Source organism: Pochonia chlamydosporia, chromosome 2, assembly GCF_001653235.2.
Source record: "Pochonia chlamydosporia 170 chromosome 2, whole genome shotgun sequence".
NCBI classification, from domain to species: domain Eukaryota; kingdom Fungi; phylum Ascomycota; class Sordariomycetes; order Hypocreales; family Clavicipitaceae; genus Pochonia; species Pochonia chlamydosporia.
Window position 1 is genome coordinate 2,759,445 of NC_035791.1, and position 26,077 is coordinate 2,785,521.

The 26,077-nt window shown below is 50.7% G+C and overlaps 11 protein-coding genes across 11 annotated transcripts; 3 read left to right on the forward strand and 8 right to left on the reverse strand.

The window, feature by feature from the left end:
• Positions 1 to 3,979: 3,979 nt before the first annotated feature.
• On the forward strand, positions 3,980 to 4,895 carry VFPPC_02942 (zinc finger domain-containing protein; the record flags this gene model as incomplete). The annotated part of the gene is made up of 2 exons (XM_018282513.1): positions 3,980 to 4,468; positions 4,533 to 4,895. The coding sequence occupies 2 exons, from the start codon at positions 3,980 to 3,982 to the stop codon at positions 4,893 to 4,895; spliced, it is 852 nt and encodes a 283-aa protein (XP_018147019.1).
• Positions 4,896 to 5,983: 1,088 nt separating this feature from the next.
• On the reverse strand, positions 5,984 to 7,420 carry VFPPC_02943 (GNS1/SUR4 membrane protein; the record flags this gene model as incomplete). The annotated part of the gene is made up of 1 exon (XM_018282514.1): positions 5,984 to 7,420. The coding sequence occupies one exon, from the start codon at positions 7,418 to 7,420 to the stop codon at positions 5,984 to 5,986; it is 1,437 nt and encodes a 478-aa protein (XP_018147020.1).
• A 1,098-nt stretch (positions 7,421 to 8,518) lies between these two features.
• VFPPC_17553 (hypothetical protein) lies at positions 8,519 to 8,704 on the forward strand (the record flags this gene model as incomplete). The annotated part of the gene is made up of 1 exon (XM_018282515.2): positions 8,519 to 8,704. The coding sequence occupies one exon, from the start codon at positions 8,519 to 8,521 to the stop codon at positions 8,702 to 8,704; it is 186 nt and encodes a 61-aa protein (XP_018147021.2).
• Positions 8,705 to 10,357: 1,653 nt separating this feature from the next.
• VFPPC_02945 (carboxypeptidase Y precursor) lies at positions 10,358 to 12,122 on the reverse strand (the record flags this gene model as incomplete). The annotated part of the gene is made up of 2 exons (XM_018282516.1): positions 10,358 to 11,520; positions 11,621 to 12,122. 2 exons carry the CDS (start codon positions 12,120 to 12,122, stop codon positions 10,358 to 10,360), a joined length of 1,665 nt encoding a protein of 554 aa, XP_018147022.1.
• A 943-nt stretch (positions 12,123 to 13,065) lies between these two features.
• VFPPC_15586 (hypothetical protein) lies at positions 13,066 to 13,416 on the reverse strand (the record flags this gene model as incomplete). The annotated part of the gene is made up of 1 exon (XM_018293339.1): positions 13,066 to 13,416. The coding sequence occupies one exon, from the start codon at positions 13,414 to 13,416 to the stop codon at positions 13,066 to 13,068; it is 351 nt and encodes a 116-aa protein (XP_018147023.1).
• A 1,682-nt stretch (positions 13,417 to 15,098) lies between these two features.
• VFPPC_02947 (ThiJ/PfpI family protein) lies at positions 15,099 to 16,026 on the reverse strand (the record flags this gene model as incomplete). The annotated part of the gene is made up of 3 exons (XM_018282517.1): positions 15,099 to 15,272; positions 15,337 to 15,848; positions 15,945 to 16,026. 3 exons carry the CDS (start codon positions 16,024 to 16,026, stop codon positions 15,099 to 15,101), a joined length of 768 nt encoding a protein of 255 aa, XP_018147024.1.
• A 255-nt stretch (positions 16,027 to 16,281) lies between these two features.
• VFPPC_15587 (hypothetical protein) lies at positions 16,282 to 16,566 on the reverse strand (the record flags this gene model as incomplete). Its single annotated transcript, XM_018293340.1, has 1 exon — positions 16,282 to 16,566. The coding sequence occupies one exon, from the start codon at positions 16,564 to 16,566 to the stop codon at positions 16,282 to 16,284; it is 285 nt and encodes a 94-aa protein (XP_018147025.1).
• A 256-nt stretch (positions 16,567 to 16,822) lies between these two features.
• Positions 16,823 to 18,702, reverse strand: VFPPC_13365 (tryptophanyl-tRNA synthetase; the record flags this gene model as incomplete). Its single annotated transcript, XM_018291142.1, has 8 exons — positions 16,823 to 17,161; positions 17,214 to 17,267; positions 17,320 to 17,431; positions 17,487 to 17,804; positions 17,874 to 18,093; positions 18,144 to 18,193; positions 18,254 to 18,339; positions 18,403 to 18,702. The coding sequence occupies 8 exons, from the start codon at positions 18,700 to 18,702 to the stop codon at positions 16,823 to 16,825; spliced, it is 1,479 nt and encodes a 492-aa protein (XP_018147026.1).
• A 543-nt stretch (positions 18,703 to 19,245) lies between these two features.
• VFPPC_02948 (hypothetical protein) lies at positions 19,246 to 20,187 on the forward strand (the record flags this gene model as incomplete). The annotated part of the gene is made up of 1 exon (XM_018282518.1): positions 19,246 to 20,187. The coding sequence occupies one exon, from the start codon at positions 19,246 to 19,248 to the stop codon at positions 20,185 to 20,187; it is 942 nt and encodes a 313-aa protein (XP_018147027.1).
• A 484-nt stretch (positions 20,188 to 20,671) lies between these two features.
• VFPPC_02949 (40S ribosomal protein S18) lies at positions 20,672 to 21,414 on the reverse strand (the record flags this gene model as incomplete). The annotated part of the gene is made up of 3 exons (XM_018282519.1): positions 20,672 to 20,972; positions 21,079 to 21,209; positions 21,376 to 21,414. The coding sequence occupies 3 exons, from the start codon at positions 21,412 to 21,414 to the stop codon at positions 20,672 to 20,674; spliced, it is 471 nt and encodes a 156-aa protein (XP_018147028.1).
• Positions 21,415 to 24,567: 3,153 nt separating this feature from the next.
• On the reverse strand, positions 24,568 to 25,017 carry VFPPC_02952 (hypothetical protein; the record flags this gene model as incomplete). The annotated part of the gene is made up of 1 exon (XM_018282521.1): positions 24,568 to 25,017. One exon carries the CDS (start codon positions 25,015 to 25,017, stop codon positions 24,568 to 24,570), a length of 450 nt encoding a protein of 149 aa, XP_018147030.1.
• Positions 25,018 to 26,077: the final 1,060 nt, after the last annotated feature.

The following is a 26,077-nucleotide window of genomic DNA, read 5'->3' on the forward strand; positions in this document are numbered from 1 at the left end:
GAATCGGATAGATTGCATCCACGTACATACAAGCTACTCTGCTGCCAATACTGACTGCATCGTACAACCATCCATGAGAAGATGAGAGAGTGTGTTGTCCACGAGCTCAGCCAGTCGACCCCGCCAAAGCTGGCATACTGTGCATATTTACCCCTCCATGATCATTTTTATGCGGCAACTCCCATCCTATTAATATCGCAGGCCAGACCCAGCCTCAAGCCCTGGTGCAATGCCAGCCAGTGCTTGCAGTCCCCAGATATGGCTTGCATATGTAAATGATTCCAACAGCCCCATTCGAGATCTCTCGAAGCATCATGTGATGGCTTTGGCGCTGATGCGTCTTACCGCTCTTCACGACGGAGGTGTCTTTCTGCAGCAAGACGAACAATCTGGATGAATAAGTACCTAGGTAGCTTGTAGCTTGCCAATTTCATCAGAAAGTCGAGTGCTTTCCGCGGTACACAGGTGGCGGTTCAAGGCAAACTACCCGGGGAGGCATGATTAATGAGGCTTTAGCCACTGATGAACTCTGATGAGCGGCTTGAGTAGTCTGTGTGTGTGTGTCATGGAGCCATCTTTCCTGTCAGAGCTTAAGATGCGAAAAAGGGAATGCTCGGCATCACTGGAGCAAAGGGTCCAGGCAAGGGTTGTTGATAGACTATGCCGACACGACAATCACTTGCACAAGCTCGTTTCATCTCGATCACAGTGTTTCGGCGAACAGAGCATGCGTCGCTGAAGTCATGGTTTGCCACCAGACTGTACCGGTCGGGGCCGCCTGTTACGCTGCGTCGGTACGGATTCTCCGAAGGCAGCGGGATTGGAATTGAGCCTCAAGTCCAGGCTCGCAGGGTTCCATGCTCGTCTCTGGCGCAGTCGAGTGTCCCCACGGACTATCGCGGCGGTGAGCTGGGGGGTTGTTGGGTCTGGAGGAGGGATTTGCAGCTGGAGCCCCAAAATTGGTAGGCCAAGAGCAGGACCAGAACTTCCGTTTTCTTGTCCAGAGCTGTCTGGAGCAGTCTGGTCTGGTCTGGTGTAGCAATTGAACTGAATAATAACTGCTGGCGGGGTCTGGCCCTCACCTCGCCCAAGCACAGCCATTGAATTCTAATCAACGCCCAGTGCTAGCCGAGATCAACATTGGAAGTTAGGGGTCCAGATCCACTGGAACACAATTGACATGTCTGCAAGAACATCCAGATGTCAGCAAGATGTTATGGGCCATCACAGATTCACAGAAGATCAACAAGCCCAGATGTTCGCCTCGCCGCAGGTCAACCTTCATCGAAGTCTTGGTGCAAAGAGCCCAACCCGCTTGCAGGGGACCCTGGCGGTGTGTACCCAACACGAGGCGTCCTCTCAACCAATCACATACAAACGATAAGGAAGTCGACTCGACAAATGGGCCTTCCACGGATCCGTGTGGGGACGTGGACTTTTGGTTCCTCATTGCTTGGAAGCAACTTGACAGATTGACATTGGCTTGGAGCGCGAGCAGCACAAGAACGGAGGTGAAGAGGAGATGAGTGGAGGGCGCAGCTCGATGAATCAGTCTGTTCCAAGATGGGAGCAAAAGGAAACCAACGGAGAGTTTGGAGGCTTGGGAACGGTGCGGAGATGCAGAAAGCAGCAGTAATTGTGAAATGTGCAGATGCGACGTGCATACAGAGTACACGTCTGGTCAAGTAAGTAGTCAAATTTGCAAAAACGTCTGGAACCTAACGGCGTACAACCACGTAATATTGTATACAAAAGGTCACGAGACGCCCATCTGATAATTTCCCGTCCAGCCCTGGACCACAGCAATCTCTCACACGACCAATTTGTGCAACCTGGGCTGTGAGAAACATGAATGCACAACAGCTTGCGTTCGCAGACGCACCAGATACGATTGACGGAGGTGCTCCATTGTGACAAGCTTGACGGGGTGCATGTCCATCAACATAACATTGAATGCTGGCTGGCTGTCTTCTAAGTTGGTGGTGGTCAGGGACCCTTGCCTCGCTACAACCTTCCCCACCCCACCTGAAGTGCAATCGACACCGCTGACCGTCTTATTCAACCAGACATGGATTTGACCAAACATTGAATGATGCAGTCTGGTCGCTCGAGGCGAGAGTTTGCGACAAAGAATGCTGCCGCTGCGCCATTTCTTGCAGAGAAGGACCAGACCAACTGGACCTGATGGGGTGGCACGGCACTTGTTGCATGTACTGGAGATGAAGCGATTTGAATTTACTGACAAAAACCTTGAAGTCAACGTGCATGGTCTGTTCGTATAGGCCGCGCCATCGCCATCACGATTAGCCGCGCCAGAGGGACTGGACAGACCGACTGGCATCCAGACAAAATCGAAGCAGCTGCATGTAAGAGCAGCTCAGATGTACATACGTACATACGTACATACATACGTCTCGGCAACATGTCCGCTGCGGGCAGACATCCAAGGCATTGCAGGATTTAGTTGCAGACCTATTATTACAGTGGTATTTCCTTGGCCAAATCAGGATGGCACACTCAAGATTGCTGGATCGAGATGAGGGTTGACCTTGACTGGGCTGCTTGGCTGGATGGAACCGGTCGTCCTTGAACCATCATCTCAAAAGAGCCATTGTTCATGTTGTAAGGTGTGGTGGTTCACGGACCCTAAAAAGAATGATGTGCAAATTATGACGATGTGATGCCAGCCAGTGCCTTCTATTGATTTTCATCGTCTGGTGGTTGTCCAGCATCGTACCGCGCTCTTGGCCACTTGAGCAGACGCAGACAGACCAGACATCAATTGATGGACATCTGGACCAGTGAGACCACACAGAGTGCTGATGAACGGCTTCAGAGCCGCTAGTCGCGATGGTGGCTTGCTGCCACTGATGGCACGGCTTCAATGTTCCCACAGGGCCACCCGCACCACCGCCACTTCTTGACTCTTGACGGATTGAATGGTGTCTGGCGGTTCTCTTATTATTCCCAAGTTGGGCAATTCACCTGCTGTGTGAATGAATCTTTTCACCACATCGCGACGTAATACTGTAGCACATGCATCTTGATAACAACAGCAAATCCCAGCACAGACCGTACAGTAAGTGCCAGGCATAACACGGACCAAGACCGGGGACTTATTCACCTGTAAAAAACTGCCTGCCCAGCTTGAGGACAACAACAAGATTGAGCACCAGTCTTGGACCCTCCGCTAACCAGGGGGCACCCCTGCTTGCCCTTCAGCAACTTTTGAATCCACTGGTCAGTGCTCGCCTGGCAGGGGCCTGGGGTCCCTACGGGGATTGATTGACTTGACTTGACTCGCTAGGCATTGCCACTCACCAGACTCCGGAGGGCCGCTGGGCCATGACTTACATGTACTGACTAGATTGACAACTTTCGCAGCACGTCTGCCAATTGCCGCGCTGCGATAGTCATCTTGGCCCAGCGTTCCCCCTCGAAATTCACCCACCCACCCGTTCAATCCCGCCTTTTTCGGTTCGGCGCATCCGACCACTCCAGACAGTTGACTTTTTGTACTTTGCTCAAAAGCAGCTGCCCTCCCTCAACGGCAAGTGCTTGCATTTCCAATTTGCGAATGGCCTCACGCCTCCAGTCTGCTCCTTTGTGAGAAACGAAACAGCAAAGCACAAAGACACCTGACCCAACTTCGTCATACTCTGCGCAACTGCCATTCTGCAACCTGCAAGCTGCAAGCACGGGTCATCCAGAGACACCACACCAGACACCCCCAGCCCGTCTCACCAAAACTTTGACTGCCACCTCCGACGAGCCGCCCGTCCGTCCGGAAGACCGACCCGACGACACTTTGCGCTTCTCGAGTGTATTGACGCCGCCCTTCTCTCCATCACCACGAGCAACACCGCTCCGTCTTGGTTTTCCTCCCAACGGTGGCACACGACGCACCATAATAACCGTCAAACAACAGCCTCGTCTTTTGCTTCGGCCCCCGGCCTACCTCACGCTTCACTTTCAGACCATGGCAGCCGAGCTCATCATGCCCACGCTACCTGGAGACCAGCCGCAGTCACGGCACTTTCTCCCCAACCAACAACTCCAGCGCCCTCATCACACACGCTCCCACTCGTACCAAGTTCCCCGAGGACCGCAGATTTCACCCCTCGACACGTCGGGCATGCCTCAAAACCAAGTCTATTCTACTCCGCCCTCGCCCAAGGGTCGTCATGGCGGTCGCCCAATGTACATGCCCGCCGTGCTGCGGCCCTGCGACGAATTTCCTTCCCGCAAGGTCACGAGGTGCAAGACCGCCGGCTCTACCTCCTCCTCTGACTCGGACTCGACTCTGCGTCGCGCCAACACCGCCATCATGGGCATCCCCGGTCTGTCGCTCTTTGGCCAGCGACTCTCACGACGATCCACCGGCGAGAGTGGCAAGACGCTGGACGGGGAGTGGAAGCTCGACTCGTTCCCCGAAGTATCGGGCTTGCCTACCCGTTTGCACTGGAAGGTAAACTTTCAACTCCTTTTCCCAACATCTTGCGCTTCCAAACTAACTAGAACACAACAAACAGCCTGATGCCGAATCCACCGTCTGCGACGATCCTACCTGCAAACGCACATTCAACTACTTCGTCCGCCGCCACCACTGCCGCAAATGCGGCAACATCTTCTGCGACTGGCACTCCAGCGCCGTCCTACCGCTCGACCAAAACGCCCGCTTCAACCCTCGCGCTGGCCCCTCACGCACCTGCAACCACTGCTTCGAAGAAGTCAAGGCCCTTCACAGCAGAAACAACAGCCAGTCCTCCAGCTCCACCAACTCAGATATGCCGCCCACACCTATGAATGCCCCCGTTGCACCTGGTGTTACCCCCCCTCACAAACCCGAAGTCGCGGCTAGCGTTCCTCGCGACTGGAACTGGAGCACTTTTTAAATTTACAACAGTTACCAAAGGGTGTTTTCATCTGGATAGCGACATTTTTGTTAAGATTGGCTGCGTAACGACCCAATGGACTACTTGCGCACATCAATTATAGATTGGCTACACTAGGTGTCTTTTTCACTTCACATTGCATAGGGGCATTTGCCAGACATGTCGCCCTCATTTTCGTCCTAGAGACTGGGATTGTTGATTTACGGAGTTTTGTTTTAGAGCATGGCGTTGGGGATTTGCATTTACGGACTTTTTACTTGCCCTTTGAGATTCAGGGCCCATTTAGATGGTTACATGGTCATTGCGTTTGGTTTTCATTTACGGACTTGGTCCTATTTGTCAATTGGTGGGAATACCCCGGTAGCATGCGCTACATGAATGGCAGTTATTATTCATAAAGTTACGTCCCCTGAAATTAGCAGTGATGTTTCCATGTAGCTTTGTGAATGTTCGTGTCAAGTGGATGTCAACCTTGTGGCGTTATCGCAGCAAACAGTTTGTGTCATCACAACAACTCACGGCTACTGGACGTACGTTTGTATTTCGTTTTAGGTAGAGCAAGAAACCCTTCACATGAGTGCTAAACTAACAGATATACATCTTATTGAATCTATCTACAGACCTACAAACACACCAATCGTCAAACATGTCGCAAACAGCACCACGAACCAACGCCATAACGTGAGTGAAATCCATTTTTGCTAATCGACCCATACCCTGCTAAAATGACAATGACAATATGCTACCCTTCCTTCTCACGGATCATTACGTAAATGCTCGAAATGATTTAAACCCCTTATATGTACAAAGATGTGGCCTCAATTGAGACCCAAGACCTTTTTTGTAAACGCTGACACTTCCCTAAAAGAATGTCGAAGATGTACGAAGTAATAAAGAAATGTCTTTGGTTCCCGCCACGGATGAGAGGATGCGGCGCTGTGGAATGATGCAAGGTGGACGAGACGGTGGCGGGAGCCAAAGATGGGAACAAGAGGTTTGACCCGGTAGGTCATGGTATCGCCCAGATCCTTCACTCCCCCTTTTCTTCTTCTGCTGGATATAGAGTCATCTCCATCCACGTACGTGGCTTAACCCCGTCGTCTAGCACGACCATTTGCCGGCTTTGACACGGTCTCGTCTTCCTCCTCGATGGCCTCGATATGGCCATTGGCATGGCCATTGACCATGTTCTCGCCACCGTAGACTTCTCTCTCGATACCGCGGGCCGCATCCCATCCTGCCTTCTCGGCGAGAGTGACATTGCTGAGGCGGCGGTTGGTCTTTCCAGGAATCTTGTTGTTTGCGGTGCTGCGCTTGACGTAGCTGGCAATGAAGAAGCTGACAAAGAGGTACGTCAGGGGAGCAAGGTACAGGACGTTGAGCCAGATGGCAAAAGTCTCGTTGGCAGTAGGAATACAAGGCTGGGCCACGTAGGAAGTCTCGGTGATGAGAGCAGATTCCTTGGCGACACCAGACGCAACAGAGTCCAGAGCAGCAGAGCCAAAGAGAAACTGCTTAAACGAGTCCAAGGCACCGGTGGCAGTGGGCATGGTGGAATCGGCGGGAGCGGCTGGCAGATCAACAGACTGGGTAGACAGCTTGGTGACGGTGATGGGAGCAACGTAGGTGATGAAAGAGTGCACAATGGCATACGAGGCTCCAGTGACGAACTGGGTGATTTGCATAGTCGTCAGTGTTCGCTTGACGACCATGGGAACCTTGATCGAGAAAGCCGTCAGGGTGTAGTAGGTGTACATCAGAGCGTGGATGAACGAGTTGACCAAGACGAACACCCAGATAGGAGCGGACATGTAGCGCATGCCAGCCCACATGCAAAGCATGGCACCGGCATGGTGGTACGTTTGTAGTGTAGAGCTAAACTTGCCCTTGGCGAGGATGATGAAAGTGTCCAAGACTTCGTAGAACTTGCTGAGGTAGAAGATCCAGCCGTAGTAGTTGAGGCCCTCGTTCCAGATACGTCCCATCTGAGTGCTGCTGGGTTGATCGCCGCTCAAGCTGCCCAGGAGAGCATTGGGGTCGGCGCTGTCCCAGTGAGAAGAGGTATCGTTGAAGTACAAAGAGCCGCCGAGGCCGGGAGGTCCATGAATGCGACAGAGGCTGTCAGCCGTAGCGGCAACGCCACCAGGTCCAAACGGGCTCGCGATGCTGCGTCGCATGCCGCCCAGCATACCCCAGAAAGTCCACGCTGAGTAAACGGCCAGGAAGACATTGTGCAAGACAACGAAGGCGAAGAACGGCTTGGTCTTGCTCATAGCCCAAGCCTTCTTGTTGCGGGAGGCATTGAACTTGTTCAGAGCTTTGGCGGTCACAGCGTACAGAGCCGCAATGGTGAGAGGCACCTTGGGGTCAAGGGCTGCTTGGTAAATGCTGTCGGGGATGTTGAAGGGTCGCATGATGGACGCAGCCACCGGCGCTGGTGACAGAGGCGTAGGCTCGTTGGTAGGGGGGAAACTGAACAGGCTGGCATCTGGCATTGCCGCCATCAAGTATCCTTGTTGAGACATGTTGAAGTGTATATGCGGATTTGCAAATATCTCGTCTCGTATGGGTTGAGGAAGTATACGGGGTCGACGAACAGGTTGGGGCGAAGATGAGAGCAACAGAGTCGCGTGCTCACGGTTGTTGAATGTTGGACGACGTAGAATGATGAATGCAAGTGTACGTCCCAACTATGAATATGCTCCACGGGAAAATCAAGTCCCTACTTCGAGAAAGAGAAATATGAGAATGAACAACCAAAGCTGGGAAAGAGAAAAGAAGGAGGGGAGATTTTTTTTTTTTTATTTTCCAAGGGCTGTCTGTCTAAGTTGGGATGCCGTCGCGGACATGGCCACCCCAGGTGCCTTTTTGGGGACCTTGACTGTTTGGTGGAGCGGCAAAGCAAGAGGGTGTGTATCTATCCGCTTGAGCATGCATACACTTTGAGGAAGGAGCAGACACAGGCGGGCGGTGGCGGCGCGGCTGACTTCCGAACAGAACCAGTTCATCATTCTATTGATATGATCATTCTTCTTTCCGACTGTTTTTGGTTCGTTCCCAACGCAGCAGATGGTATGAGCTTGTCATCTTTTTCTTTCTACACGCAACATATATTAATACAACCTGCTGTCAACATGGTGTTAGATCACCTGTTTCAAACAGAACGTTGTGCGACCTCCATCCAACAAGCCGTCCCGCTGAACCATAGCTAGCGGGTGTGCGTTTACGAAAACCCAGATCTTGCAGAAGTGCATTGCACACCAAAAAAAGGTTGTTGAGATGCGCGGAGCCCCACGACACCGCACCTCATGTCTCTCTTCCTCGGCACCTAGTCCTGGCTTCAGTGACAACAACGCGGGAGAGCGGAACACATGCACACAGGAAAGGGGAAGCAAACAAGAACGTGAAAGCGATTTGACCCGAAACCGCTCTTCTGATCGCCATGGTTCTTGATTCCCTGAGCCGTTGTCGTTGGTGAATCATAGACTTTTGGCTTGCAGGCTTGTCAGTGGTCCTATCAAACTCCTATCCATTCCTATCTGTGCAACGCGGCAACCATGTCAGACAGGCATTGCGTCAGAATTGACATTGTCCAGAGTGTACCAAGCGGATGAGGGAATGCAATGCATGCTTTCTTGGAGAGTTCTAAGTGGTTCATCGCTATTCTCAACCGCATGATAGCTAATAGTGAATCCAGGGATTTGATCTTCAACGATAACCTATGCCACGGAATAGCTCTATTCCTATCCGACCGCAGGCAGAGAACGAGTGGCACATGTCTAGAAACAGTTGTAATATCCGCTGGATAATTTCAGTCCTTATCGATCTAGTCGGCTATTTTCTCAGCAAATTGTTAGACCCTGAGTATCGACTCGCCTCATGCTCCGTACTGGAACAATTTTAGTTGTGAAGCGTCAAGGGGCGTGTAAGTTGGCCACGCTGGTACCTGGGCTTTCGATATTGTCCAGGTAATCAGACATCTTTTGCCATCAATGCGGACCTCCCGGCTTCTCTCCGTGTCCACAGCTACCTAACGGAAGATATCATCGCCATATATTCTTGACGAGATTTCTATCGCGGAGCATGTTGCCTCACCATCTTATAACCCCACTATGCCGGAAGTGGGGCCAGGAGGCGACCGCTGCTCTCTTCCTTGAGTGCTGTTGCGACTCGCGGTGCTTGCGTTTGTATGCCTTTTTTTTTTGTTGGGGATGAGAGAATGGCCAAGCTTTGGACCACACGCCCGTCCAGCTCACGAACCCCGTCGTGGCGCGCCACATCTTAACCTTGCTTGGTGAAAACTCGCGTGTCCTGTCGATACTGAAGATGCAGTCAAGATTGAAGCACTGCAAATGTCCAGTTCCGGCCGAACAATCACGTTAAAATCAAGTGATTCAATTATCTTTGAAAGCAACTGCAAATAACAGTTCTTCAATGTTACCAACATATCTCAACTTGACATCTTCAACCACCTAGGCTGGCAAACCAGCACAGGAAATCCATGCACCGCCATCACCTCCACCAAATCAATACCGTACAAGACCACCAGCACTCCAATAACCTAACCTCCATCTCCCATTGATAGCCACCGCTCTGCCCCGCTCTTCGCCGAGGCTGCGCCAGAACATTGACCGGCAAACGGGTAGAAAAGGGACTTCACAGCAGGTCAAGACAAGAGGGCTAGACATGGACCCTTTGCTCTCAACAATTTCGGCCCCAGGACCCAAGAACAGACACACGACCAACCAGCTTGAACAAATGAGCCAAGACAGACAGGCCTAGCTACCCTGCCTCTGTCAAACCAGACCAGACTTGACATTTTGCCTTAACTCTCCGCCACTACTGCACTGTACCACCGCCCTTCTAGAAGAGATCTTCGTTGAGGGATGTTGTCCCAATCGCATTGAATACGGCTTTGGGCTTTAGCTACTCCGTACTCTAGCTGCTCTCCCCTCCTTGTTGGTTATTGTCATCGATTGGTTTCTGGGGTGCTTAGTGACTTCTTATCGATTGACTTGTCCTGTCACCAAGCAGTTCATGTTGTTACCAGGTTCTCATTTCTGGGGTTGAGACTGCTTGCTTCCAACGCTCTTTGTGACATGGGGACTTGCAAGCTACCAACTACTCACTGACAGAGTAGCATGCATCGTAGTGATTAGAACCCTTCTCTTGTGTTGAACGTAGTACAGTCCAACCATTATTGCTAGCCAGCATGAAACAACAATCACAGCTTGCAGTCGCGCATATCACAGTAACACACTTGTACCAAATGAAGCAATTAATCGATACTATTTATACTCGAGTAAAGGAAGATTAGGTTATCCAGTCTCTACTGCGACTACGAGTACAATACAATCCGGCACACCAAACATAAACACCCCTGCGCGTGCCATCGTCGTCTATGCATGCAATTCCATGACCGGATCATTCTGTTCCTGCAGATATGTCATCCATTCGTCCATTTATTTAGTCAAGCTGCCCGAGAGCCAGCGGTTAAGGAAGTCGAGAGACGCCTCAGGCTGGTCGAACGGGGTCATGTGGCCGGCCTTGTAAATTTGCAGGAATGTCAAGGCATCATGCGTCTTCATCTTGCCGTACTCCTTGGAGTCCTTGCCAGAGCCAAGATAGACACCCTTGCTCTTGGCCTCACTGAAACCCTTGTGACCAGACCACTCAAGCTTGTTGGTCCAAGCCTGGTTGCCAAGCCAGTTGCAAATAAAGTCGGCATCACCAGCATAGATCAAGACGGGGATCGTATCCAGAATGCCAGGAACAAGCCTGAAGTAGGGCTTCATCCAGTCACCCTGCAGCAGGAAATTGCGGTTGATATCAAAGTTGCAGCTGTCGTAGCTGTCGACCTCGGCGCCAAGAGCCTCCATGACGTCAGGCTTGTTCAACCACTGAGAAATATACTCGAGCTCGTCGTAGCAAAGGTTGCTGCCCTTGCACTTAACACGAATATCGTATGGGTTGCGACCAGTGCGCTGGTAAGGTCCAATCATGGCGTTGTTGCAGTAGATACTGGCGGGAACACAGCTCCAGACGCTCTCGGAGTCGTAGCAGGACTGGATCAGAGACTGGCAGCGGCCCAGAGAATTATCAAGGCTCTGGCACTCGGACTTATCGAGAACGGCAGGATAGCCACCCTCACCACAAGCCATAGGGCGGTAGTGCTCGTACTGAGTATAGCCGTCGGTCAATCCATTGCCAATGAGGACACTCTTGAGGTTGATGTTGCGGTCCTTGTGGGACAGAATCTCTGAGGCGAAGACGGGGATGTAGTGTCCGCCGTAGGATTCACCAGCAATATGGAAATCCTGCTTGGCATACTCGGGGAACTGGTGGAAGAAGAGGCTAAGGAGAGCATAGATGTCCTTGCCAGCAGCAACGGTGTTGCTGACGGAGCCGCTACCATACGAGTATCCCACATTGACGGGTTGGTCTAGGAAGATGACGGACGCATTGGCGTTCCACGAGTATGGGTTGTGAACAACCTTGAGCTTCTCATCAATGGAGGCGGGGCCGAGCTCCATGAACAGGCCTGTGAGGGATGAGCAGCCTGGGCCACCGTTGAGCCAGAGGACTACGGGATCGTTCTTGGGATCGTTTCGTGACTCAAAGAACCCTGCACACTTGGTTAGCAATCAAATGCATTGTACACAATTGTTGAGGAGCAATCATCCGTCACTGCCTGGTGGGTATCCGGTAGGGCTGCGAATACGTACAGTAGAACAAGTGCTTGTCCTTGTCGTTATCGTCAAGGTAACCGCTGTACTGCTTCACCTTGTCGACTCCAAGCTTGCTGGGGTCAACGTTCTTGACCCGAAGGTTAAAGTTGTCGAGTTTACCGCTAATCTGGCGGCGAGATTTGCCCGAGTTGTCCTTGACCCAGAGATTCTGGACATCGGCTCCGCGCACGACATGATCCCACTTGCTGTCGGGCTTACGCGAGTGCTTCTTGGGCTTGGCATCCATGAGATGCTTCTTGAAGGCATTGACGGCATCGGGGGCAAGCATGGAAACTTCATCCCAGATGGCCTTGGCTTCGGAGGTGGCGTTTCCATAGGCCTCCCTCAAAGGCTTGGTCCAGGCGTCGAAATCGATGTTGCCAAGCTTGTTGAAATCGGAGGCAAAGGTCGACTTGTCGTTGCTGAGAACCTTTTGGTCCTGGAGGCCGAACGCGGAGGAGGCGGCGCCCAAGACGAGGGCGGAGGTAGACAGCCGCATGGTTGATCAACTATGCGTATTGTCCTATAAGAGCTTGTGATGGGTACGAATGAGATGGAAAGGCAATGTTGATAAAAAGAAGATGGAAGGGAAGAGTTCCGAAGAATGGAGGAGGAGAGTGACAGTCAAGGTACTGGGTCTGGACGGCAAGCAGATGACGAAGCAGCCGCAAACGACGTAATTGGGTCGGATCCTGGGAGCAGGCGGGAACTGGGACTGGACTGAGACGCGGAGCTTGCCAGACCTTCTTGTGTTGCATGTCATGTTTGCCTGGCAACAGGAACTAGGCCCGCTTTGAAGCCCCCATGGGGCAGGTGAAGCTGTCTTCCCTCAGTTGCACTAACATGTTTGTATGCAGAATCTGTGCGTATCTGTTATGTCCCTCGACATACATGGGCGGCACTAGTGCGCCTGAGCTGCAGGTCTCGTGTGCCTGTCGACGGATCATGTACCCGCTATTTCCTAATCTGCCCCAATGGTGCGGTTCCATGATTCAAATGGTCCGGTCCGTCTCAAGTCAGCTGGGCATGAGCAACTGGGTCACAGCTCTGCGCCAATTAGTGTCCGAAAGGCGAGATGAGGAGGACATAAGGGTTGATGGGATAAAGTGTGCTTCTATTTCTCGTTGGAGCAGCTTGCCTTTGTAGTAGCATTGTGCAGTCACTAGGGAAAGCGGAGTAGAAAGTCACGACTTGGGACATGGGATGAAAGAGACAAAGAGACGCAGGTACCTGATCTATTGGAACATATCTAAGGAATGAATATAAAGAACAACTTGAAACCCAAAACCGAACCAAACCAAGCAAAAAGGCCTTCTAAATTCTAAAACTCCAATGCTCCCATTCTATCCGCAAATGCTCAACCCAAAATGAGCCCCAAACTCCAGCAAAACAGACACTTCGCCATAGCTATTGCAGTAGCATTCGCCGAGCGATAGACAGACTTAGGAAGAGGCGCAATCAAGGCCAGTGTTCTTGTCAACACAGACTTGCGTGAGAATAGTGTCACCACCGCTCTTATAGTAGCCCTCGCCGCAGTAGCCACCAACATTGCAGAAGATGCTGTCGCCGCACTTGGGTCCTTCATTGGGGAACTGAGGATCGGGCGCGTTGGAGCAAGTTCCAATATGGACACAGACGTTGGACGAGGTGCCGGAGAAGGCAAAGTCGCTTGGGCCGCAGATGTAGCCGGGCATGCAGTCGGCGTTGCTGTTGCACTGCGAAGTGGCTGCGGCGCTGGCGCTGAGAGCCATGGTGATGGCGATGAGAGTGGACTTGAAGACGAGACCGGCCATTTTGTTGTTGTGGTGGTTGTTTAATGTAAGTGGAAGTGTAAAAGTATTGGTTGCTATTGCAAAAGTGTTTGAATGGAGAGCGGTAGAAGAGTGTTTGTGTTGTAGATGTTTGAATGTTCTGATGAGGAGTTTCGAAATAATTTTCAGTCAGGAATCAATGCATTATTTATACTGAATCTCGAACAAGTGAAATATCTCATCGCCCATATAAAGAAGCTGCTCGTGGTTGTGAGCATCTGAGACTCTGAGGCTGATGATACCTGGCTGTCACCACTGCCGTCATTTCCCTTGCGGCTGCTCCGAATATGTCAATATTGCCCACCCAGAGTGAGTGGCTTGCTTGGAATAGTGCACTCTCACGGTAAGGACGGCTGGCTCGGAAGGGTTTACACCGATGGCTTCATCATGGTGGTTGCGTCCGTGGCGTTTTGTCGGCTCTCGCTGAACAGCCACATCCTAAACTTGGGGAAAACACGAGGAAGCTATGTTCATGACCTTGGATTTCAGGGCGTAAGACATGGTAGGCTGCGTATTTACGGGGTATTCTATAGATTTGATCGTCGCTCTACCAATATTACCACTAAACTACAATATATCTCTATAGTTTGTACTGTGGTGCAGTATGCCACAGAGCGTGTTGAAGAGTCCTCATCGTGACTATCAAATACCATCAATCTAACAAGATAAATCACCAGCAACATATGGAGCATTACTGAATATCCAAAATTAGACTCGTTCCAATGCAGAAACCCGAGATCAACAGGGGTAGGTCCCAGCTTACACCCAGTCCTCAGTATCCTCCGCCAACAACCTCCGGTGTGAACCGTCTCACATAATCGGATCACCCGACACGCGGATTAGTTAACACCGAGACCTATCAAACTATCCTTCCAGAAAAGTAACATAGAAGCCCTCTTGTACACTGCAATTCTCCGAACTAAAACAACCAAGCCCCAAGAATTTCCCCGGAACCCATCTCACAGCCCTACGAACTGTCACGTTGCAACCCCTACGTCATAAGCCCGATCACCACATTGAGACATTTTTACTCTGCAACAGCAGGCAAGCAATATCTGGAGGCTGCCAACGGTAAGACCGATGGCTGAACGCTTCGGATCAATTTGGGGTGATGCTGTGGCACTAACCTCCACACAATAGCTTCTAGCTTGTTGTGGCTCAAACCAGACTTCATTTGATCGCATCCACACTTGATCGGCTCTTTGCCGGTTGCAACACCATCAACACCGTGACACTGACCGACACTGACCATTCTTCGTGTTAACAAGTGGTGGCTATGCGCTCACCAAAGACAGGCTACTCTTATAATCGGTCCGTCGTGAGGGCAACGGACCGTACTCCGCATGGAGCTTGTAATTCGGACTTCGGGTCAATGCCAGACATTCAAAACTCAGGAAGTGTTACAAAAGTGCATACATAAGAACCTATCTACATGCCCATCTATTTTCTCAACTTTGAGGCAATGCAAACTCTAAACATCCCTTGCGAGTAAGTTTAGAATCGGGCCTGGTCTAATTCCAAACAATCGGCCCCTTCAATCTATCCGTCTGCTCCTCCAACAACTCGAGCCTCAAGTCAACGCCTCCGACTCCATTTTCTCAGCATGCTTTCCGACTTACACGCTCCAGGCACTTCATTCATGGTAATGAGTCCAACTGAGCCGCTCATGAGGATGCCTTGCAGTCACCAGTAGGAGGGACCTTATGCCACTCCGCAAATGGATCATCACAAGCATCCTTTGCTCGCACATGTTCTACCGCCCCTTGAATCTTGCGCGACACCTCCTTATCATATATCTTGTCAATAAACTCAAAGATGAGGTCAAATCCAGACGTCACCTGCACTTAAGTCAGCATCTGTACTTCAACACCGAGATCGTAACATGTCAGAGTCGTAACTTACACCCGAAGACGTCCAAATATTGCCATCAATAGTCCATCTCGCCGGCGACACCCACTTCACCTTTGGTCCCAACGGCATAACCTCCTTCCACGCCGACTTATTCGTCGTGGCCCTCTTGCCATCCAGGACGCCAGCCTTGGCCGCAATACCCGCGCCAGTGCAAATGGTCAAAAGGTACTTGAGCTTGGGGTACGTTTTGCGTACGTAGTCGACCGCAATGTCGGACGAGTTTCCGAATCTCATCCCCAGTCCGCCTGGTACAATCAGGACTTCGACATTGTCAGGCGGGTTGTCGTATGTGTGCGTTGGCTTGAAGGCAGCTGTGAAGTTGGAGTCAAACTTGTTCAACTCCTGGTTGGGAGGGCGCATCCAGACTGGATCCATGGTCTCTGCAATCAAGTTTAGGTTGAGCTGTTTCATGAGAGATAGATAGAAGAGGACGTCTATGGGGCCAAAGACGTCGATTATGTCAAAGGAGTTGTACATGGCAACTGCGTAGTTTTTCGGTGGTTCTATGAATTGTATTAGTGATGTGTAAGACCATGCGGTGTCGTATTCAGTTCAAGGAATTAGACGAAGCAAGATGTAGTAGTAGATGACTTGCATACCTGGAGGATTATTACCCTCAGCCCTACACACCGCAGAAGCAGCGCTGACGCCAACCAAACAGCTAATCAAGTTGAACTTCATCGTGATATCCAAGAAATCAACAAACAATGAAAAGACACTGCCTTCTTGAGCTTCATCGCGGCAGAAACCCCCAAATACTTATACTTTATCTGGTCTACGCACATCCGAAACACGCCGGATCCGTCCCCCATCACTACTCACGTCACATAATCACGACGACAGCAAGAAAAACACCCGACCAAAATAGTAAACTCGCCCACCAACCTATTGTTCTTTCTCCTCCGTTTTACCACGGCCCACAGAGCATCACATATATTACGCTTTCTTAGACATAGGCCAGTCGGTCACTTTACCAGCATCGAGTCTGTGTCGTTGATGGCCCGAGCAGCTACTGTTGGTCGCCAAGTCAACAAAGACGAGCCAACCATGAGGTGTCGATCCGGCGAAACACGTCACTCCTGCGACGGGCACGACTTGGCCCTCGCTGTGGACGAGCTTTGGGATGACTTGTGGTGAGCGAAAACCCCGAAAGTCCGCCCACGGGAACTTTTGACGCTGGTCAATCAATTGAGGGACAGTTTTCACCGCATCGCTTAACATGCAACAGGATCCGGCAATACTCGGTTGTTCATGCTTGCTTAATAACGAAATTGGACGGAGCGTCGAGCACGGACGTACGGTGGACGAGTTGCGTCGCTTGCCATGTTTGTGCAGACAATGACTGGCTGCTGTGTGACGGGAGCATTCAACGTCGAAACGAGTTCCGTCGTGCCAAGATTAGATATAGCAGGACAGTTTGGTATCAGAATTTACGTTTGTGGCCTACTTGATTCTATTCGTCTATGGCCCTTCTTGTTTATGCTCCGCCTTCTCCCGCCGCTGCCGCTGCCGCTGCAGCTGCCTTGGCCCTTTCCTTCTCGGCCTTCTTGGCTGCTAGTTGCTGCTCCTTGAGGACCTTCTTCTGTGCGTTCTTGCTCAGCTCACCGGTACCAGCTGCGTCTCCGGCAGATTTGGTACCGTCTGCTGCCTTGGTGACTGGCACGACGAGGTCTGGGCGAGGAACTCGTGGGTTGCCCTTCCACTCCAGCGGGCGAACCGACATGAATTCGTCCACAACGGCGTCGGTGACTTTTGATCGTCGGTCTTGGAAGACGGCGACGTATTTTTGGAGATATTCGATGCAAATCGCTTTCAGCTGCAGGATGTTAGTGTATAGTGTGGTGCACGATAGCAAAACCGAAGCCTACCTCGCCGGTGAGCAACTTGCCGCTGCCATATTCCTCCTTGAGTCTCTTGAGTTCCTATTTCCATGTTAGCCAGAGACTTTGACACCGCCGCCTCGAATGAACATACTGCATCATCCTCCATGAAGAAAGTAAGGTATTGGTATGCAACATCAACGTCGGCATTTCCGCCCTTTTCGCGATGCTCCTCGAGGGTCTCACGACCACCAGAGAATGCATACCTCGAAGCTAATTAGTATACTTGTTCGAGAATTACTATAACGCTTGCATCCTTACTTGTTAATCTTGTTCTTGATTTGTTTAGCGGTATCACTGAGGAAAATGGCAGAGTTGTCATCACTGGCCGACATTTTTGACCCAGGACCCTGCAAAGCGTCCAGGAATCGCATATGAATCAACGCCGGCTTGGCAAACTTGAGACCCTGCGCAGCGTCTCTCGTCAATCGGAAGTACGGGTCCTGGTCGATAGCGCAGGGGATCAGGCAGGGTATCGAGCTTGTCTTCTTTTCGTCGTTGCCAAAGATGTGGGGGAAAGAGGAGGCGAAGGATGTTGCGCCTTGGATACTGGCAAAGTGAATCTTGCCAATGTTGGAGCTAATAACTGTCAGCATCTAGTTTCTTCTTTGATTTCTCATAATACTCGTTGGAGCAAGGTTGACATACCTGCCATCAAAGCCAAAAATAGCCTTGGCAGTGTTGTATGTGACTCTCTTTGAGAAACGAACAATGTTCTTGTAGAATGCGCCTCCGACATATTCAAAGTCGGAGAAGATGAATGTCTTCTTGGGGTCAAATCCAGCAGCAATGATGTCCATGGCATTGGTTCTAGTGTAACCCATGACTTCTTCCACAGTTCGCTTCTCGGAAAAGAGATACTTCTCGTCTGGTATTTGTTAGTTTTCTGGCTCACGTGCTGCATTTCCCGAAACTTACCATCCGTTAACATGATGATCAAAGGGACGTCCAGCGTCTCTTGTAACCACCTAGTCCGCTCCAGTTAACCATTGATTGCTCCCATAACATGTCTTGTTATCAACACATACTTTACAAAGTCAAACACCTGGGTGTGTCCAATGTGCATGCTGTCACTGCTTGGCCCACGACCAGTATACAGGAAGAACGGCTCATTCTACATTCTTGTCAGCCACCATACAGTCAATGATGTACCTTGTCGGTTGATATTGGTGTGTACCTTTTCGTAACGGTCCAGGATCAAGTTCAAGTCGCGATGGCTGAAGAAGATGCCACGGCGCATAAATCGATGGGGCTTACTTCCAGTGACCTTCTCCCAGCGTTGAAGCAGCACTTCGTCAATCTTGTTGGTGCCAAACTCAGAAATGAGCTTGTTATAGTCAATGGCCTTGACCTTGCCATCCTCACCAACCTCACCAGATACCGACCAGGGATTGATATCCTGCTTGGAGGACTTGGCTTCTGGTGAAGCAGCCCCATCAGCAGGAACTTGGTCAACGGGCTCGTGTGCAGCTGCCATGGTTAGGATAACGTCTCAATGGGGACTTATCCAGAATGCAATGGCTCTGATTCTGATTCTGGGAGGGAGTCAGAGGCGTGTGGCAATGCGGCAATGGTCTCCAGAATTATATGTATGCGTCCCTGGGTATTTTGTGACTCAACAGTCAAACGGCCCAGCACAATGTGAGTAGAGTCACTTCAAGGTCCAGGGTGCAAGGCGGGGCAGGAAGATTTCGTCCTCAGAGTTGGTCTGTTGGCATCAACTGCCTTGGTGGGGTATCAAGAAAAAAAGGTTGTACCGTCATTATGAGTGTTCCTGGGCTTGTCACCACCCAGCTTAAATTAGCAGGTAAATACAACATTGCACTTTCTCCAGCTGATACTTTCCTACCAACGCCTGCCCCGCCATCGACATCATCCTTCAAAAAGACCTTCAAAGCCCAACCTTGCTGGCCAGTATCTGCACTTCTCATCTTGCTACTTGCTTTCCCTATTGCCAGCGACATTATTCATTTCCTTCTCATTTATAGACTTTCCACACAGCAACTTAACGCCGCCCACTATGTCTCGCCAAATCAACCAACCCTCCAACCAAATCAAGCTCACAAACGTCTCCCTCGTACGCCTAAAGAAGGGCAAAAAGCGCTTCGAAATCGCCTGCTACAAGAACAAAGTCATGGAATGGCGCTCCGGCATCGAAACAGACCTCGATAATGTTCTCCAAATCCCCAACGTCTTCCTCAACGTGTCCAAGGGTCAGACCGCCCCGAAAGAAGATCTCGAAAAGGCGTTTGGCAAAGGCAAATCCACCGACGATATTGTACTGGAAATCCTGAAAAAGGGCGAGCTACAAGTCGGTGAAAAAGAAAGAGCAGCGCAACTGGAACGTGTGCACAATGAAGTTATCGGTATAGTGGCCAGTAAACTTGTCGACCCGAGGACGAAAAGAGTATACACATTTGGCATGATTGAAAAGGCGCTGGATATGCTGAGCTCCCAGGCACACAGCACGGATAAGGACAAGAGTGCTACGGCAAGTGCTACGGCAAGCGGCGCAGGAACTCCGGCTACGGGAGACGACGGCGAGGCGAAACCTAGGACAAAGGAGCATAACTGGACGGGTATGGTGACGACAAAGAGTGCAAAGAGTCAGGCTTTGGAGGCGATGAAGGCACTGATTGCGTTTCAACCTATTCCTGTGGCAAGGGCGCGCATGAGGTTGAGGGTTTCGTGTCCTACGAATGTCTTGAAGCAGGCTGTCAAGGTGGCCAAGGGCGCTTCAAAGGAGGAAGACGGTGAGCAGAAAGCGCCGGGGACCGTGAAGGACAAGATTTTGGGCTATGTAGAGCAGGTGGAGAGTCAGGATGTCATGGGCTCGGAGTGGGAAGTTGTTGGGTTTGTTGAGCCTGGTGCATTCAAGGCCTTGTCGGATTTCATTGGTAATGAGACCAAGGGACAGGGAAGGGTTGAGGTATTGGATATGGCGGTTACGCATGAAGACTAGATAGATGTCAAATAAATAAATCACGAATGATACCCAGGCTATTTGTCCTTGGTGAATCTATAATGACATCAAGGCTGTGCTACGGATAAATTGGGTGACCGCGTGACCTGCTGTTGCAGGAGAACCATCATCTCAAGAGGCCATCTTGAGGGAGGACTCTGCGGCATACCGAAGAATACTCGAGCATATTGCCCAGATCATTCCCCCTTCTACTCTCGTAGCAACTTTCCCCATCATCATTGACCATCACAGCAAGCAGCAAACAAAGTTTGTTTTTAAATATATGTGAATTTTTGTTTTGAATGCTTTTGATTCATGACCTCTGATCTAGAGTACAGCTACAAAACCAAGCTGCATGCCCGAAAGCAAACCTCTGTTTTCAAGATATGCGCACACAAAGATGGAATAAACCCAGTCCGTCACGCCTTTCCACACCCATCCCAATGCAGTGATCATCCGTTCGTCAGGATCACGAGCGTATAACTTAACCACCCTTCTTCTTGGAGACACCGACAGTTCGGCCACGACGACCAGTCGTCTTGGTGTGCTGGCCACGCACACGGAGACCCCAGTAGTGACGAAGACCACGGTGGGCGCGGATCTTCTTCAAGCGCTCCAAATCATCACGGAGCTTGGAGTCGACGCCGTTGGCCAAAATCTGCGAGTCCTTGCCGTCGACAATGTCGCGCTGTCTGTTGAGGAACCAGGTCGGGATCTTGTACTGGGTAGGGTTCTGGATGATGGTGACAATTCGCTCCAGCTCTTCGGAGGTGAGTTCACCGGCACTATTGCAACCAAGAAAATTTAGCAGTTGTCCACAACTTTCATATCCAGTCGTTCTGTTCATTTCCATTCATGTGTGGTCGTGGATGTGGGAGGGTCAATTCGTACCGCTTGTTCAGGTCAACATCGGCCTTCTTGCAGACCAAGTTGGAGTATCGGCGACCGACACCCTTGATCTTGGTCAAGGCGTACATAACCTTTTGCTTGCCGTCAACATTGGTATTCAGAAGACGCAAGATCTATTCGCCCAAATATGTTAGCTTTCTATGTCCAAGTGGGCAGGAAAAAAAAGTTTCGTATGGCGATGTTCGATGATTTCGCGGCCGCGGTTGGGACGACTCCAGCACGGTCTGACTGAAATCGAGGAGCAATCGCCATCCATGGCAAAGGCATTGCGTTACTTACGAACTGGAAGTTCGTCTTCTCTCCCGAAACGAGCGACATGATGGGCAACTGTACCGGTCGTTGCCGTGTGCTCGATGATGGTCGATGGATTCGGGTTGAAGGGAAGAGAGGCAGGCGGAGATTTGGTCTGCGCTCGCTTAACGTGGTGGAATTTTCGACCCTGTGGGGGCACAAGTAGGGCAAACTGTGGTGCACACGCCAAAATTGAGCGTCACGGACTTGTGCACGTGATCAAAACCTGGCAGTGTGCCTTTAAGATATGGGTCCTTGTCGCTTAGGTAGATTGTTTTTCCGAGCCGCATCTTGAACCCCAATGCCACCCAACTTTGCGTTGGACAATTTCAAGTCTCAAGTTCAAAGAACAAGAGCCGGGGGGCTCACAACACAAGGCAATTCTCTCACACGACTTGTCAAAGCCTACAGCATTCGATGCTCAAGATCTCTTGCAAGTTTACTTGCTGACGCATTGTTGCGGACTTTGTCACGGCAGTTCAAATTCCGGACGGCCTGTTTCTTGACATATTTACGTTTGTGCAATGTTCACTGTAGGTATTCTTTCTCGTAGGATTTTCACCATGTTCGTCTTTTGCCATTGCTCGGTCAGTTCATCTAGAGGACTGATCTTGAGCCGGATACCCTCACTTCGGTGTGTGAGTATAAGACAAGAAGAAACTATGGCAACGCTTTTTGAGTACGAAACCTTCAGTGACTTCACCAAATGGAGGCTTTTGTAATTTATCTGTTGTTACATTTTCGTCTATCCATTGCGCATGTTCTCCCCGGAGCATCCCTCATTATTCGTAGCATGTTGCCTTATTGCACCCGCGTAGCCATAGCAAACTCGTCATGCAAGTGTTGCACTTGACTCCTCCTTACACTCCGGAAACATTAGCCAGCCCGGTACGCTCCTGCCTCTCGTACATGGCCCCCGACAGTTGGCTTTCCATTCATGGACCCGAATCATCCATCTCGACCTACAACTAATTAGCCTAGATCACCAAGTATGATTTCATATGCATACTCCTCGTGCTAGCGTCAACCGGCTGGTCAGCAACTCCCAGAGGCATACCCGATCCATTTCCATGCTCTGCGAAGTACTCTTTGGCTGGATGTTGAATACGTGCACATCTTGGAGGCCGCGTAACTGCAAAAGCTCGTCCAATCCCAAGATATCTGCTAATCGAATGTTTCGATACGCAAGCTGGAAGTATGTTCGCATCAAACTGGCTCGTTGGTTAAGGTGAACTAGCGTTGATTTGGAAATATTGATCGTCAGAGACTCCAACTGGAGCAATTTTGGAAGCATTTTGAAGGTTTTTGCTGATTCTGGGCCACACCAGTGGACCGCAATATGGCGAACGTGTTCTGTAAAGTGCACATTATTATTCAGATGCGCCAGAAGTTCACACGTACATCGAAATCGGAACTTCTTCCTCCGGAAAAAGATTCGATAGAACTCTTCGTTCAAGGCTACTCCCAGCAAAGTTGGCAGCGCTTTCATCTGGGATGTTTGGAAAACATGGTCCCTCTCAAACCTGGGACATCTGCAAATCGTTGACTTCCCGGCCGGTACTAATACCGGAGTTCGAAATGCATTATCGATGATGAGATCCAGTGTTCGTGCACGAATCTCTGCTGGCATTTTCATGAATGGAAACCCTTCTGTGACGCTTTGCCTGTCTGCGAGTACTTGTAAAGTGATGTTCAGGTGCATGGGATAAATGGGTCAATGTAAGGCTTTCTCACCTGCAATCTCTAAAATTTCCGTACACATCTCGATAATGTCAACGCATGTTTTGACCTCTGACGGTTCCTTTTTGAGAATATTGGCGCATTTCGTGATGGTGTTCGCTACCGCAGCCCTGTGTCGTGGGCTTAAGCGTACAAGCCTCCCCAGTTCTTCAACGCCAAGGCTTCCGGTGTGGTAGTCGTCGAGCCCCTCGAACAATGTTTGGATATTCTTGGACAGCTGGTAGCGACTCGGGATCGCCTTGGTCTTCAGGGTGAAGAAGGATTTGGAAGACATATTGGGCAGTCCCGTTGCATGAGCGATGGTTTCTTCTTGTACAGGGCGAAGTTGCAAGTGACGAAGTTGACAGAGATGCCGGCACAAACATACTGCCTCCTTGACATTGTTGAGATTCTTGTGGAGACGAGTGTTGACAGCTGGCTTGGAAACGGTAGGTGCAATGAACAGTAAATGTGACGGCCGTGACAGGTGGCAGGGTGGGATGCCAGTCTTTTATTGGCGTATTGAACTGTGACGCATCGTTGCTCCTTCCGTTTGTATGGTGGGCATGGGGACTTGCGGGCGTGATTGGGATCGAGTGGCCCAAGTCATCAAAGTAACGAGGGCTCATTGAGCTAGTCCAAACATAAACATCATGTCAGCAATACTAGCAAACTACTAAGAGAGTCAAGTGAAAATGGAATCAATTAAGAATGTTGGCGACACAAGTGGATCTGAAGAGATTTGTATGAATGCGTGGTCAATGATGATATTGTCTATCGTCTATGCCAGTGAACATACGCAGGCGACTGCGTAAGTAGATACAGTAGGTAAACTATTAAACAAAATAAAAAACGCCGGCAAAGTCATCCGTCCATGACTGCCGTGAACCGTATATGCCAAATGCCTGATATGTGCCGATGCTATATGCCTCCCGATGTATCCGTGTGTACCCATATCGCTCATGTCTGTTCGTATAATACATGCAGGCACATTTTATGTACTCTTCGCCATGGCAGTGCCATCCATTGCGTAGTTGTGTGTTCAAATGACCACAAAGGTGTGATCAAGGTAGTGAGACGTTGTGGCCAGGATGGCCGTCTATTGGAATAGAATGCATCCCTCTAGCGTACTCCTCTATCATTGTTTCTTTGTTGCAGAAAGCAACGAGATATTAGTTGGCGGGAAAGAAAATAAGATCATGTTTCATGATTGCATTCGAAGGAGTAGGAACGTTTGATCCCATGGTGACCGCAGACGGCCACCACTCCATGTGCAGAGAGTCCACGTGGTGGTAGTGCTGCCACGGGGTAAATTTCAGGCACTGCAATACTTTGATGTTGCAGCGATGGTCATTAACTGTTGCCCATCTAACGCCATCAAGTTGATACCAAGGCTTGGCTTGGTTGGTGCATTCGTTGGTTGTTGAAGATGCAGCGCGCCTATTCGCCTCTCTCGCCTCCTCAAACTCGGACCGAGTCGGGGTTCGGCGAGTCCGCAAGCGAGGGGCTGATGTCTGCCCTGTCGATCTCCAGGCTGGGAGCGCGTGTGCAACACGGGCTCACACCAATGAAACTGGCGCTTTCGATCTGGCTCGGGTCACTGGCACCAAAAGTCATGTTGAAATGGCTGAGCATCTCTTGATGCTTGAGATTTTGAAGGGTGAGCGGTCTTTGGCTGGGGTGAATTTTCTTGTTCTTCTTGTTTCTCTTGGACTCCTTGTCAGGGTCGTCCTTTTCGCGGCGGCCCCATGTAAATGTTTTCGTGAGTCTGCTGCTGCTTGTCGTCGACTTGTGTAACGAAGAGGTCTCGCTGGTTGTAGCAGTGGTGGTGTTGCTGTCGGTCTGCGAGATGGCGGTGTCTGAGCTGTCAGACTTGCGCAGGGCACGACGAAATCGGTCTCGGATAGCCATTGTAGTTGTGTATTGTGTTTGTCCAATGTATACAGCCGGGTTGAAGAGTGATTGGGAATTCTGTCGCTGAATAGGCAGAGATATGTCGCAGTCGTATGCGGGAGTACAGACCAACATTCAGAGGAGGCTCAGCGGGAACAGATGAAGCAGAAGGGGGGGCAGATCTACGATGGTTATAAAGGGAATCTGGGAAATCTAGGAAAGCCTAGCGTGGGAGAGGGAAAGTCTGCAACGCCGCTTGGGAGGCGCCCGCAGGAACCTTCGTCCTTTCGCGCATTGTAGCGTAGTGGCGACATCTTTTCGGCCCATTTTCGACCTGTTCGCTGGTGGGGAGATTGGAAGCAAAGTTGCAAGGTTACGCTGTGTGGGACAAGTACAATTACGGAGTACATGGGCATGAGCATGAGCATGGGCGTGGGTGTGGGCGTGGAGAGTGATTGGAGTGTGGAGTGCGGAGGCAGCAGGAACTGAACTGATTCGGAGGGAAGCGGCGACCTGGCGCATTCAACTTGCTGGGGTCGGGTTGATTGCCTGTGCTGGCTGCAAAAAAGTCACTCACCTGGGCTTGACGATAGAAGAACAGAAGAACATGCACCGAACTGAGAGGGACTTCTGGGTCTTCGGCAACAACTAAGCCGTTTGCAGTGGAGCCTCACCACAAAGCCGCCGTCTTCCACGGGCTCCCATAGGCTGCCAAGTCGGTTCTCTGGGCCCTTTGGTGGGAACTTTGTGTACCGCCATGGAATGCCCCAGGTCTAGACTGGGGCGGGCAGGCCGGGGCAGCCGCACTGAGCAAGCTGTCTGGTCCAGTCTGGTCTGTTTGGTGTGTTGTCAGGTACTGTCCAGTCCATGACTTGCAGCAGGCCAAGGCAAGCTCAATATGACGGCTCACGACTAGTGCTGTGTGTGAGGAGTTTGCCTTCTGTGGATTGCGCCGGACATGTTCTACATTGGTGTTCCCCCACGAACCCAAATACGTGATGCAAGTGCAGGCAAATTTTATTGTATTTTATTTTCTACTTTGTTTTTTTTGGCGTGGGATTAACAGTGACCATTGAAC